This window comes from Muntiacus reevesi, chromosome 2 (genome assembly GCF_963930625.1).
Source record: "Muntiacus reevesi chromosome 2, mMunRee1.1, whole genome shotgun sequence".
In the NCBI taxonomy this organism is placed as follows: Eukaryota; Metazoa; Chordata; class Mammalia; order Artiodactyla; family Cervidae; genus Muntiacus; species Muntiacus reevesi.
In genome coordinates this window covers 10,120,310-10,134,390 of record NC_089250.1, presented here as the reverse complement: position 1 = coordinate 10,134,390, position 14,081 = coordinate 10,120,310, and the positions used below count along the sequence as shown (strand labels likewise).

At 42.0% G+C, this 14,081-nt stretch overlaps 2 protein-coding genes across 3 annotated transcripts in view; both read right to left on the bottom strand.

The window, feature by feature from the left end:
* Window positions 1-220: 220 nt before the first annotated feature.
* On the bottom strand, window positions 221-3,473 carry LOC136159105 (ankyrin repeat domain-containing protein 26-like). The gene is made up of 3 exons (XM_065920934.1): window positions 3,144-3,473; window positions 2,349-2,551; window positions 221-1,100 (listed from the first exon to the last, which is right to left on the bottom strand). Exons 1-3 carry the CDS (start codon window positions 3,456-3,458, stop codon window positions 974-976), a joined length of 645 nt encoding a protein of 214 aa, XP_065777006.1. The 5' UTR covers window positions 3,459-3,473; the 3' UTR covers window positions 221-973.
* LOC136159095 (ankyrin repeat domain-containing protein 7-like) overlaps window positions 2,506-14,081 on the bottom strand; it is a 65,038-nt gene continuing 53,462 nt past the window's right edge. The window contains exons 7-8 of one of the 2 annotated variants that reach the window (XR_010661394.1): window positions 11,165-11,262; window positions 2,506-2,544 (exon numbers count right to left, since the gene is read on the bottom strand). Coding sequence is in view for 1 of the 2 variants with exons in the window: in XM_065920910.1 (XP_065776982.1) it covers window positions 11,257-11,262 (6 nt within the window). In the remaining variant the exon portion in view is untranslated. Of the gene's footprint in view, window positions 2,545-11,164; window positions 11,263-14,081 lie in introns of those variants that run through there. The other variant, XM_065920910.1, reaches the window with a different exon arrangement.

Sequence of the window (14,081 nt, the reverse complement as noted above, 5' to 3'; positions counted from 1 at the left end):
GCCAAATGAGAAAACAGGCTGAGACTGCATTTAACAAGGGCTATTCTTATCTGCACCATAACCATCATGAAAACACCATAAAACCATAAACCCGTGTACTCTGACTAAAATGGATATTTTAATCACAACGATCACACAATGAAAACTAGCTGCAATTTAGACTCCCCATCATTGCTCTTAGTCATCAATCATCCAGGCGCTGTTGAGATAGAGACAAAAGTGAGCTTCATTTAAAATTTTTTAATGTTTGCTTTAACTACAAATTTAGAAACGTTCTACAATTGCTCAGAAAATATTTTTTAGAAATTTAAGTAACAAGGCTATAAGTAAAATAGCAATTAAAGATGCATTCTTGTGTAAGAAAATGACCAAAATGTTGACTGAAAACTAGAAATTAATCTTCTGATATAGTGCTACAAGTTTGTTTCGTTCATAAAAAGGATTTATCTAGGATTCCTTCAAATACAAAAACATCCATATATTATTAGTGTTTAGGTGCCAGTCATTCACTTATGCTTAGGGGTAGAAAAACTGCAGTGGGTTCAGCGGAGCTTGGAGATGATTATGAACACTTGCCGAGGTGAAATCGATTAGAAAGGAGGTCAAATATCTGAAAGTATATGTTCAGTTACCAGGCAATAAGATTTCATTTCTAAAGTAGAATTTAAATGCAGCTTTTCAAGAAATTTAAGAAGTTAATAAGTATCTTATAAATCTAGGACAAAAGAAACATAAAAATTTTGTCTCCTTGGTTAGCACAGTTAATTATGGCTTTTACTTAGTGCACATAAGTCAAATAAACAGCTCAGAAGTGGAAAATAAGAATCATTCATATTGGAAATCCTAAACCCAAGGAAAAAAAGATAGTAGAACCAAACTTGATCAAGTCAGTCGCCATGCTGTTATTTGAAGGGCATGGAATTGAGGTAGAAAATCCTACGTTTGTTTTTGAAGAAAGATTCATATTGAAGTATTATGGAAATTTCCAACGCAAGGGCGGCTCCAGGACTGGCCTTGTGGTGAGAGTGCTGAGTAAAGAGCTGTTCTGCTGTTTCTCCACCTCAAGTTTGGTGCTCATCTCTGCCAGCCTCCAATTAGTCCTGGGGAAGATGGAAAACACCAGTTTTGTTCACGATTCCCTAAAGGATTTGCATTTTGTAAGCTGCCGCACAATAAATGGAATTCCCATCACACCGTGTGAACGCTGAAAGCAGAGAGCAGACCTGCTATAAACAGTGACAGCTCTGACCTTGTTCTAAAGAAGCTCACGTGTGTCTGGGGCTCCTCAGGTAACAAGTCACAGCTGCGAGAGGAAAGAACGGGCCTCAGAGGGAAAGGGAGGTGGGCTCACAGCGACACCTGCTGCCTCTGGGACACGCCTGCCCCCAGGAAACAGTTCAGGGATGAAGAAACACGCCTCCCACAAAGCCACTTTCAAGCATTTGCTTTCGCCACCCTTGTATAAATGTTTCACTCATGACCTTGGAAAAATTAAGCACTTGGCTCTGAGGAATCACCTAGAGCCACAATCTCGAGCGAGGATGAGAAAGTCAGTGGGTGAGACTGAAAAGGGCTAAAACAGCCCCAGGAACAATTACAAGCATCCCCTGCTTTTCCAAAGTTCATTTTATGTTACTTCACTTCGACGAGGGTCCTACATATGTACCTGTTTTTCATTAAAAAAAAAAGAAAAGAAAGAAAAAGAAAAAAAAAGTCTGAAGAGGATTTTTGGTTTCATTTAAAAAGGCAAAAAGCTGAAATAGCGTTCAGTGCATGCTTTTACAGCGAGAGGCATCGCGCTCCACAAACAGGGAGAGCGGCCCCACCGAGCTCCTTCCCCGGAAGCCACACCTCACACCCCAGCATCAAGTCCCACAGCCGTGAACCCTCTGGGAGCACCTTTGCTTCCCTTGTGCGTACTTATTTTAGGCATCGACTAGCAGAACGTGTCCTCGGGTCCCTGCTCCTTTGCTGTATGCTCTCTGGGCTTATGAAAGGCGTCCTAGGAGTGCTCTGCTTTCAGACGGCACTGCAGGTGGGATCTGCCCCTTCTAGCCTCCACACCCTCCCTCAGTCAGGTCACCATGCCAGCGTCAGCCACTCTGTGAATTACCCTGCCTTTCACCCCTGTGTGAACATGGTCCGATTTCACAAGCATGCTTTTACACAGTGTAGGAAGACGTACCAGGATGTAGTGTCACTAATTTGTCTTAGGGCGCCCCCTTTGCAGTAACTGTCTAGTTAGCTTTCACTGACTACTAATCTCAAGAACCTGGCTCTATAAAAACTAGGCTTCAGAGACAAATTAATGGACTAAATTTATTTTGTGATTCTGTGTTTTGACTTACTTGTCTAGCTTATTTTCCAATGACTTTCTAACTTTTAGTTCTTCGAGGTAGAGTTTCTTATATTTTTCCAAATCTGCTTCAGAAGTTTCCATCTTCAAGGCTTCAGATTCCAGCTCTTTAATTCTGAGTTCCATCTGACTTCTTAAGGACGCAATATGCTCCTCTTGTGCCTGCTTTAAGTTTTCTTGAGATGCTGCTTGTATCTAAGTCAAATTTTAAAAGACATATTTCTTTTGTTAATGATTATAACCTGAATAATTATATTTGTTCCCTTTAGTTTTGAGTCAGTAAGTCAGAGAGCGATTTTAAATGTGAAAAAAAGAAAAGTGAAACTTTAAAATAATCATGGTCAATGTGAAATGAATTAAATCTGAATTATAAAATTAAAGTGGAATCAATGTTATAGTAGTACTTATGTAACCTGATAATTCAAATAATAAAAGGATCAACTTAAAATTTTAAAAACTGAACAAGACAACTTGAGAATAATTCAAGAGGATGGTACCCATTCTAAACCACATTACTTTGTTTCCCTCTCATAGTCTTGTTTTATGCCAATTGGTCTTATAAGTAAAAGGATCCTTTAGTCAGAATCATTCTGAAAGATCAATTTAGTGATAACTGTGATGGAAATTGAAATATTTCTCTCTTCAGAGAGAGACAAGTGCCTCCTTCCTTCCAGAAATCTACAAAACAAACTGCTCTAAGGGAAGTAGAGGAAACACATAAGCTGTATACATCCAATGTAATTTACAATCAGGTGAATTCAAGGATATGACAGATCAACAAATTAACCTGTAAAACCATGTTGACTTCTTTTAATTTCTCTACTAGCTCCTGTCTCGCTCTTTCTTCAATCTCATGTTTATACTGCTCTACTTGACTGTGTTCCGTCATATTCATTTCTATGTGACTTTTGAGGTTCACTATGTTTTGCTTCTGCTTCCTGTTATTCTTCTCTAGCTTTTCACATTTCTTTTGCATTCCTGTCATGAATAATAACTCCTCGTGAAGAACTTGAATTTTTGCATTCATGTGCAGACATTGTGAACATACAGTTTCCAGCTCTGCTGGATGATCATCAATCTGCAAGAATAAAACAAATACCATTCGGTAATGAGGGAAGTGGACTGAACCCGGCCTAACAAAAACCAAGATTCAAATAAATATGATGGTATCTGTATTGTTGAATGTAGCATCAGGCAGGAATTACTCAGAGAATCAAGAAAGAAGTTCAAACCACCAAGAATCACAAAATATATTCTTTTCTGTCATCATCTTTGTCACACAACATTTGCACTTGATTTTACACTCTTTTATTGTTCTATAATAGTACTTTTCTATCATTCCTCCATGGAATGACTGCAAGTCACCCCTTAGTAGAACGTCTCTTACTCCTTCCCCCCCAACATGTCCCATGGTTTTTAAAGAAGTTTGAGGTATACTGTATTGAGTTATCTGAGGCTGAGTTAATAAATGCCTCCCAAAAGAAGACTGTGAAAATAAGGCTGTAATTAATAAATCTTGTAAGTATGGATTTTAATCCATAAGCCTTTTTCTGAACTAGAAATAGTTTTTGCTCTTTTGAATTGCATTCCAAAGAGAAATGATTTGCAAGGCTAAAGATATCCCGTCTCCTAAGAGTTAAGTGAGTTGATCCATACATTTTACTGAACAAGAGAAAAATGCCTCTTTCTTGTAATCCTTTGTTACTTTCCACAGAATAAGAGAATATACCAAAGAAAACACACAAAAAATATTTGCTGGAATTTCAGTGACACAGAGTTGGAAAGAACTTTCATTTAGACAGAATGATTACTTGTTAAGTCGAGGTGAGTGGAGCCGGTGGTTTTCAAACATGTCTACAAATTCTTTGACAATTTTCTTGTGAAATTCCCTCTCCTTAAATATGTGCTGGCCTCAGTAACTGATTCTAGTGGACACAGTCTGGGGGAACTGCTATGTGATCTCTCAAGCTAAATAGCTTCTGACTGGCTCCGTGGGGAAGCCCACACTTAGCATCAGTCAGCACGCTTTGAAGAAGCCCAGGCCACATACTGAGCACATGTCAGTGTCCCCACTGACCACCCCCACCTAACGATCCATCCAAAAGCCAGCTCCAACTGCCGGACGTGTGCATGAACAGGTCTTCAGATGACTCTGGTCCCCACCTTAAAGACATCCCAGCTGATGACGACTGGAGAAGAAATGAGATGGGCTCACTCACTGAGCCTTGCCCCAACACAGACTTGTGAACAAAGGAAATGCTGTTTTGAGCCACTAGGCTTTGGGTGATCTCTAATAAATTTGTTAGCAATAAATAACTGGCACAGATACGGATATTAAAAATGGGGTTCAGTGCAGTTCACTCAGTCATGCCTGACTCTTTGTGACCCCGTGAACTGCATCACACCAGGATTCCCTGTCCATCACCAACTCCTGGAGCTTGCTCAAACTCATGTCCATCGAGTCAGTGATGCCCAAAAATGAGGTATTGCCATTAAAAAAGAACTAAAACATGTGAGAGTGCTTTTGAACCTGGATGTAGGTGGGACCCGAATGGATACAGAGAAAGAAATGGAAACCCAAAGGGCTTCACGAGTTTGTAAACAGAAGCCTGATGGCCCTTGAAGAGGCTGCCAGTGACAGCTTCTAGGCAAGAGAAGAAAATGACACTGAAACATGGAAGAATGGAGACTCTTGCTATGAACCAGCTGAAAGTAAAATCAGTGAGAAGGATAAGTAAGCTATGAGACCAAAAAAAGCACTATTAAATACAAAGGAACCAGGACTCACTGGGTTCAATATCTGTATCCCCTTTACAGCATCTCCACCTGTCCAATTGTCACATGACGCAAAAAGACAGAAATGGCTGCTTGGCTAAGGTCAAATCTAGGGTGCTATCAAGGAAAACATGGTCTAAATGTAAAACCTGTAGACTGTAAAACCCTACATTCAGTTCAGCTCAGTTCAGATGCTTAGTCGTGTTCGACTCTTTGCGACCCCATGAACCGTAGCATGCCAGGCCTCCCTGTCCATCACCAACTCCCGGAGTCCACCCAAACCCATGTCCATCGAGTCTGTGATGCCATCTAACCATTTGATCTTCTGTCGTCCCCTTCGCCTCCTGTCCTCAATCTTTCCCAGCATCAGGGTCTTTTCAAATGAGTCAACTCTTCGCATGAGGTGGCCAAAGTACTGGAGTTTCAGCTTCAGCATCAGTCCTTCCAATGAACATCGAGGATTGATCTCCTTTAAGATGGACTGGTTGGATATCCTTGCAGTCCAAGGGACTCTCAAGAGTCTTCTCCAACACCACGGTTCAAAAGCATCAATTCTTCGGTGCTCAGCTTTCTTTATAGTCCAGCTCTCACATCCATACATGACCACTGGAAAAACCACAGCCTTGACTAGACGCACCTTTGTTGGCAAAGTAATGTCTCTTCTTTTTAATATGCTATCTAGGTTGGTTGTAACTTTCCTTCCAAGGAGTAAGCGTCTTTTAATTTCATTGCTGCAGTCACTATCTACAGTGATTTTGGAGCCCAGAAAAATAAAGTCAGCCACTGTTTCCAGAGTTTCCCCATCTATTTTCCACGAAGTGATGAGACCAGATGCCATGATCTCAGTATTCTGAATGTTGACCCTGGAAAGACTTAAGGTGGTGCCTCAGATTCCTTTAAGGATCTTAAGTGCCTAAGAATTTTAAAGGCATCATCCTGCAAAGCTTCATAGGAAGCCCAAGGTATGATGCTTCCCTCAAAAAAGATTTTTGAGGGTAGCTTTTCCAATGGCATGAACCCTAATTAAATTCACAGGACACCAAAAGCTTTAAAGAGAACCTTGGCAGCAAAAATACCACTAGGTTGCTTGCTTGCCCTAACAGAGACCAAGTGTTAGTCGCCCAGTCACGTCTGACACTTTGTGACCCTGTGGACTATGGGAGAAGGGAAAGGCTACCCACTCCAGGATTCTCGGGCTTCCCGTGTGAGTCAGCTGGTAAAGAATCTGCCTGCAATGCGGGAGACCTGGATTCCATCCCCGCGCTGGGAAGATCCCCTGGAGAAGGGAAAGGCTACCCACTCCAGGATTCTCGGGCTTCCCGTGTGAGTCAGCTGGTAAAGAATCTGCCTGCAATGCGGGAGACCTGGATTCCATCCCCGCGCTGGGAAGATCCCCTGGAGAAGGGAAAGGCTACCCACTCCAGGATTCTCGGGCTTCCCGTGTGAGTCAGCTGGTAAAGAATCTGCCTGCAATGCGGGAGACCTGGATTCCATCCCCGCGCTGGGAAGATCCCCTGGAGAAGGGAAAGGCTACCCACTCCAGGATTCTCGGGCTTCCCTTGTGAGTCAGCTGGTAAAGAATCTGCCTGCAATGCGGGAGACCTGGATTCCATCCCCGCGCTGGGAAGATCCCCTGGAGAAGGGAAAGGCTATCCACTCCAGTATTCTGGCCTAGAGAATTCCAACGACTGTATAGTCCATGGGGTCTCAAAGAGTCAGACACAACTGAGCACTTTCACTCCCACTTTCTTCAGGGGATCTTCCCAACCCAGGGATCGAACCTGGGTCTCCTGCATTTCGGGCAGATTCTTTACTGTCTGAGACATCTGGGAAGTCCAACCGAGACCAAGACATACAAAATGAGAAAAGGCCTTGGGATTTTCTCAGAAGTTTGATAAAGAGGAACCTGGCTTAGGAAACATGACTCAGCTACAGACAGAGGTCATTTCCTTTGAAAAGGACAGCACAGAGCTCAGAGTGTGAGCACAGAAATAAAAAAAGAAGTACTATCTCTCGTGGGTTCATGAGTGATGTGCATTTATAGCCAAGACAGTTTATAAAGCTGAGGCCAGTCAGGACAGACTTCAAAATGAATGACTTTCCTTCAAACAGCTTAAAATAATTGCTCATCATCTTGTCATCTTTCTGGAATTTAAACTGCCAATATTTATTTCTTAAAAATAGGGTATTTTACACATAAAATCAACCATCTGATGATGTCCATGTGCAGAGTCATCTCTTGTGTTGTTGGAAGAGGGCGTATGATATGACCAGTGCATTCTCTTGGCAAAACTCTTGCTCTGCTTCATCTTGTACTCCAAGGCCAAACTTGCCAGGTACTCCAGGTATCTCTTGACTTCCTACTTTTGCATTCCAGTCCCCTATGATGAAAAGGACATCTTTTTTTGATGTTAATTCTAGAAGGTCTTGTAGGTCATCATAGAACCACTCAACTTCAGCTTCTTCAGCATTAGTGGCTGGGGCATTGACTTGGATTACCATGATGGTGAATGGTTTGCCTTGGAAACGAACAGAGATCATTCTGTCATTTTTGAGATTGCACCTTAGTACTGCATGTCAGACTCTTTTGTTGACTATGATGGCTACTCCCTTTCTTCTAAGGGATTCTTGCCCACAGTAGTAGATATAATGGTCATCTGAGTTAAATTCATCCATTCCAGTCCATTTTGGCTCACTGATTCCTTAAATGTCAATGTTCACTCTTGCCATCTCCTGTTTGACCACTTCCAATTTACCCTGATTCATAGATGCAACATTCCAGGTTCCTATGCAGTATTGTTCTTTACAGCTTCAGACTCTACTTCTATCACCAGTCATACCCACAACTGGGCGTTGTTTTTGTTTTGGCTCCATCTCTTCATTCTTTCTGGAGTTATTTCTCCACTGATCTCCAGTAGCATATTGGGCACTTATCAACCCAGGGAGTTCATCTTTCAGCGTCCTATCATTTTGCCTTTTCATACAGTTCATGGGGTTCTCAAGGCAAGAATACTCAAGTGGTTTGCCATCCCCTTCTCCAGCAGACCACGCTGTGTCAGAACGCTCCAGCATGACTCTTCCATCTTGGGTGGCCCGACATGGCATAGCTTGTAGTTTCACTGAGTTAGACAAGGTTGTGATCCATGTGATCAGTTTGCTTAGTTTTCTGTGATTGTGGTTTTCATTCTGTCTGCCCTCTGAGGGATAAGGATAGAGGCTTATGGAAGCTTCCTGATGGGAGAGACTGACTGTGGGGTCTTATTCTGATGGGCAGGGCCATACTCAGTAAATCTTTCACCCAAGTTTTTGTTGATGAGTGGGCCTGTGTTCTCTCCCTGTTGTTTGGCCTGAGGTCAAACTATGGTAGGGGTAATGGCGGTAATGGCCACCTCTTTCAAAAGGACTTGTTCATGCTCTGCTGTATTCAGTGCCCCTGACCCCCGGCAGGCCACTGTCGACCCACCCCTCTGCAGGAGACGCCTGGACACGCACAGGCAAGTCAGGCGCAGTCTCTCGTGGGGACACTGCTCCTTTCTCCCGGCTCCCAGTGCACACAAGGTTTTCTCTGTGCCCTCCAAGAGTCTGCACTGGTCATAGCAGAACATCTTCTTCCAACAACACAAGAGATGACTCTACACATGGACATCACCAAGTGGGCAATACCAAAGTCTGACTGATTATATTCTTGCAGCCAAAGATGGACAAGCTCTATACAATCAGCAAAACAAAACAAAAAAAGACCGAGAGCTGACTGTGGCTCAGATCATGAACTCCTTATTGCCAAATTCAGACTTAAATTGAACAAAGTACAGAAAATCACTAGACCATTCAGGTATGACCTAAATCAAATTCCTTATGATTATATAGTGGGAGTGACAAACAGATTCAAGAGATTAGATCTGATAGACAGTGCCTGAAGAACTGTGGACGGAGGTTGGTGACACTGTACAGGAGGCAGTGATCAAGACCATCCCCAAGAAAAAGAAATGCAACAAGGCAAAATGGTTGTCTGAGGAGGCCTTACAAATAGCTGAGAAAAAAAGAGAAGCTAAAGGCAGAGGAGAAAAGAAAAGATACAATCATCTGAATGCAGAGTTCTAAAAAATAGCAAGGAGAGATAAGAAAGCCTTCCTCAGCGAACAATGCAAAGAAATAGAGAGAAACAATAGAATGGGAAAGACTAGAGATCTATTCAAGAAAATTAGTGATACCAAGGGAACATTTCATGCAAAGATGGGCACATAAAAGACAGAAACGGTATGGACCTAACGGAAGCAGAAGATATTAAGAAGAGGTGGCAAGAATACACAGAAGAACTAAACAAAAACGATCTTCATGACTCAGATAACCAGTATGGTGTGATCACTCACCTAGAGGCAGACATCCTGGATTGCAAAGTCAAGTGAGCCTTAGGAAGCATCACTAAAAGCTAGTGGAGGTGATGGAATTCCAATTGAGTTATTTCAAATCCTAAAAGATGATGTTTTGAAAGTGGTGCACTCAATATGCCAGCAAATCTGGAAAATTCAGCCATGGCCACAGGACTGGAAAAGGTCAATTTTCATTCCAATCCCAAAGAAAGGCAATGCCAAAGAATGGTCAAACAATTGCACAACTGCACTCATCTCACATGCTAGCAAAGTAATGCTCAAAATTCTCCCAGTGAGGCTTCAACAGTACGTTAAATGAGAACGTCCAGATGTACAAGTTGGATTTAGAAAAGGCAGAGGAACTAGAGGTCAAATTGCCAACATCCATCTGTTGGATCATAGAAAAAGCAAGAGAATTACAGAAAAACATCTACTTCTGATTTACTGACTACGCCAAAGCCTTTGACTATGTGGATCATAACAAACTGTGGAAAATTCTTCAAGAGATGGGAATGCCAGACCACCTTACCTGCTTCCTTAGAAACCTGTCTGTAACTCAAGAAGCAACAATTAGAATCGAACATGGAACAATGAACTGGTTCCAAATTGGGAAAAGAGTACATCAAGGCTGTATATTGTCACCTGCTTATTTGACTTCTATGCAGAATACATCATGCGAAATGCCAGGCTGGAGGAAGTAAAAGCTGGAATCAAGGTATCTGGAAGTAATATAAATAACCTCAGATATGCAGATGACACCACCCTTATGGCAGAAAGTGAAGAGGAACTGAAGAGCTTCTTGATGAAAGGCAAAGAGGAAAGTGAAAAATCTGGTTTAAAACTCAGCATTCAAAAAACAAAGATCATGGCATCCAGTCCCATGACTTCATGGCATATAGATGGGGAAACAATGGAAACAGTGACAGATTTTATTTTCCTGGGCTTCAAAATCACCGCAGATGGTGACTGCAGTCATGAAATTAAAAGACCCTCACTCCTTGGAAGAAAAGCTATGACCAACCCAGACAGTATATTAAAAAGCAGAGACATCACTTTGCCGACAAAGGTCTGTCTAGTCAAAGCTATGGTTTTTCCAGTAGTCATGGATGCATGTGAAAGTTGGACCATCAAGATGGCTGAGCACCGAAGAATTCATTCTTTTGAACTGTGGTGTTGAAGAAGACTCTTGAGAGTCCCTTGGACTGCAAGGAGATCAAACCAGTCCATCCTAAAGGAAATCAGTCCTGAATATTCATTGGAAGGACTGATGCTGAAACTGAAACTCCAATACTCTGGCCACCTCATGTGAAGTGTTGACTCACTGGAAAAGACCCTGATGCTGGGAGGGATTGGGGGCAGGAGGAGAAGGGGACGACAGAAGATAAGATGGCTGGATGGCATCACCGACTCGATGGACATGAGTTTGAGTAAACTCCGGGAGTTGGTGAAGGACAGGGAGGCCTGGCGTGCTGCAGTTCATGGGGTCACAAAGAGTTGGACACAACTGAGTGACTGAACTGATGCTATTAGTAGCAAGCAGTATCAGTAAAATACCATAAACTTTTTAATCAATGAGACTTTTCACATTGTCCAAAATATTCTTATATATTACTATTAAAAAAATTCAATTCTTCCTCAGTGTGACAGAAATTAAGAGGCTGACTTACCAATCTTTTACTTGAGAGGTTTTTCTGAAGCTGTTCAATTTCGCCCGCTTGCTTTTTGACTGGAGTTTGTAATTCGGCATTTTCAATTTCAAGCCTAAAATGAAGATTTTAAAATAATGATTCTCACACATAGGGTTTCTTGTTTAAAGATTTTTTTCAATGTGGACCGTTTTTAAAGTCTTCACTGATTTACTGCAATATTGCTTCTCTTTTATGTTTTGGTTTTTTGGCTGTGAGGCACGTGGGATCTTAGTTCCCCAACCAGGGAACAAACCCACACCCTCTGCCTTGGAAGGCATAGTTTTAACCACTGGACTGTCACGGAAGTCCTTCACACACAGATTTTTAAAATACCACACTGTTTCTGAACAAACATCTGCAGGTTCAATTATGTAGCCTTTTAGAATTTTGAAAAGTAAATGATTTGGCAACTGTACTGTTTTTCTAGTTGTGTTTTGTAGATAATTGGCTTCCTTGGTGGCTCAGACGGTAAAGAATCTGCCAACAATGTAGGAGACCCAGGTTCGATCCCCGAGTCAGGAAGATCCCCTGGACAAGGAAACGGCAACCCGCTCTAGGATTCTTGCCTGGAGAATTCCATGGACAGAAGAGCCTGGTGGGCTATGGTCCATGGAGTCATAAAGAGTTGGACACGACTCAGTGACTAACACCTTCACTTTTCACTTGTGGATAATGTGCAAAATATGGGAATAATGGGGGAAAATATGCATCTCAAAACAGCTCAAAGCTGAAATGTTACTCAGCTTCACAATGACGTTTTTATTGTCATTACTGATCTAATTCTCATATTATACTGTTTATCTGCTTTATACTTAAGTTGTTTTCTGTGCTGCTTTAAATCATACTTTTGGATGTGATCCTGTGTTTTTTCAGCACATCTCACGGTCTCTCTATGTTGATCCTGTGTTTCTTGAGACTAAAAAGAGAAAAAGGAAAAAAACAACTGCTTAATTACTAATAACCTAGTGAATCTGCCAATGTCAGTTTCGGTCTCTTCCATCTGCATATTGCTTATGGCTGCTTTCCTGCCATACAGCAGAGTTGAGTTGTTACAATAAACACCTTACAGCCCAAAAAGTGAAAATATTTACTGTCTGCCCTTTGTTCGTCACTGCCCTCTCCTTTCGGACTCAAACACAAAATCATTCATGCTCTAAATTAGATTTTCTCAAATAAATACACAAATTTATAAACTGGCCAGATGGGGAAAGACAGAAAATTACCTGACGATGAACATATATACATATATTTTTATTCCAAGCTCCACATCAGCCATCACTTTAAATACCCACATAGGTGAATGACCACGGCTCTTCCAGTGATTATAAAAGCTAGCACTGCTGTTGGTGACAACCAGATGCTTCAGGGACTAGTGTAAGAGGCAGGAACTACATGGGAGCCAGAATGCATGGGCTGTGTTCCAACTGCATCAGTTCTGAGCTGTGAGTCCTGGGGCGAACTACTTAACCCTTCTGTATCTCAGTTTCTCCATCCATAACATGGAGATAGTGGTAGCATCAACCTCAGTGGGATGCTGGGAAGATTAAATTGGGGACTATACATAATGTATTTAGAAGAGGACGTGGCAGATACTAAGAGCTGTTTGTAATCGGCGTTATTACGGTCGCTGTATCTTACCTGCAAACAATTTGATACTTCAGGCAGGTGGCATGCCAACGGAAGTGGTCTCCTACACAAGTCACCCTGAAATCCCTCTCCATGCTGCTGCAAGGGGCAGGAAGGGGGAGCACGAGGCCCAGAACACGTGTCCAGTGCTTCAAAACCGTTCACTGACTCCACTAACCAGCTAGTACTCTAGTACTTTTCTCCACTTACAGTAATGTGTAACTTACTTCCTCTCTGTGCTACTCAGTGGACAATGACCACAGGTTAATATGCACATAGCACCTCCTGGACAGAGTGGTGCAGAACTTACATGACCGTCAGAGGAAGAAGGGTGAAGTCACCGCCATGGAAATATTACCCTACTGCTAAATCAAAGTTCTGAGTCAATTCATTCCCACAACTGTTAATGTCTAGCAAGCACTCCGGTGAGACAATTCAGGTTACAAGGTACGGATATCAGTGAGGCTATTCCCAGAGCTTTACAGTTGGCGAAAGGCTAGAAATCTGTAAATCCCACTCTGCCTACATAATGAAGGAAGGCAGATTTACACTTTTCTCCCAGAGTCAGGGAGAAAAATGAGCATTTAATTGAACAATTCTCCTCTATTAGACTAAGCGCTTTCAATTTTACATTGAGTTGCTTAAAGTACATTTTAAGAAAAGTTTTATTATACAAACATATTCAAGAAGAAATAACTGGCATGGGATGAAGTACTCAGTTGTGTCCTAACGATTGTTAAGCTAAACTGTTTTCCATTTATGCAAGACAAGTGCTGTGCATATCAACAAGTATTTCCTGTTAGACCAAGGTATACCCAGATAAGATTCTCCCTCATGAAAAAATTACAACAATGCAAAATTAAGGGCTAGATTGTTCTTCACAGACTACATGACAGGGATGAAGAGAAAAGGCTCAATGAGAGTTGGACAGTAGGAAAGCTCCATGGAGGAGGAGGGACTGGGCGCCAGGTCTGAATAAGTGGAGGACTACCCCAGAGGAAAAGAAACTGTGAAGACAGAAAGGACAGTCTGAGCAAAGGTCAAGGAAAGGTGAGATCAGCCAGTGAACTCTGAGGATAAAATCCAACCACAGGAAAATAAAAACATGTCCATCCAGAAATGCGTAAACCGATGTTCACAGCAGCATTACTAACAGTCGCAAAGTGGAAACAACTCAAATCTCCATCAACTTATGAATGGATTCATATAGCCACGTACTGTTTATTGTTTGACAGTCAACAGAAATGGAAGAACTGATACGCGCTA

Bases quoted from the DNA above. Each gene is read 5' to 3' on its own strand.
- LOC136159105 (XM_065920934.1), bottom strand. From the start codon at position 3,458: ATGGTATTTGTTTTATTCTTGCAGATTGATGATCATCCAGCAGAGCTG. The intron at 2,552-3,143 runs GTTAATTTGTTG...AATTTGACTTAG, and splicing joins AAGTCAACATGGTTTTACAG to ATACAAGCAGCATCTCAAGA. The intron at 1,101-2,348 runs GTAAGTCAAAAC...CATCTTCCCCAG, and splicing joins TTGGAAAATAAGCTAGACAA to GACTAATTGGAGGCTGGCAG.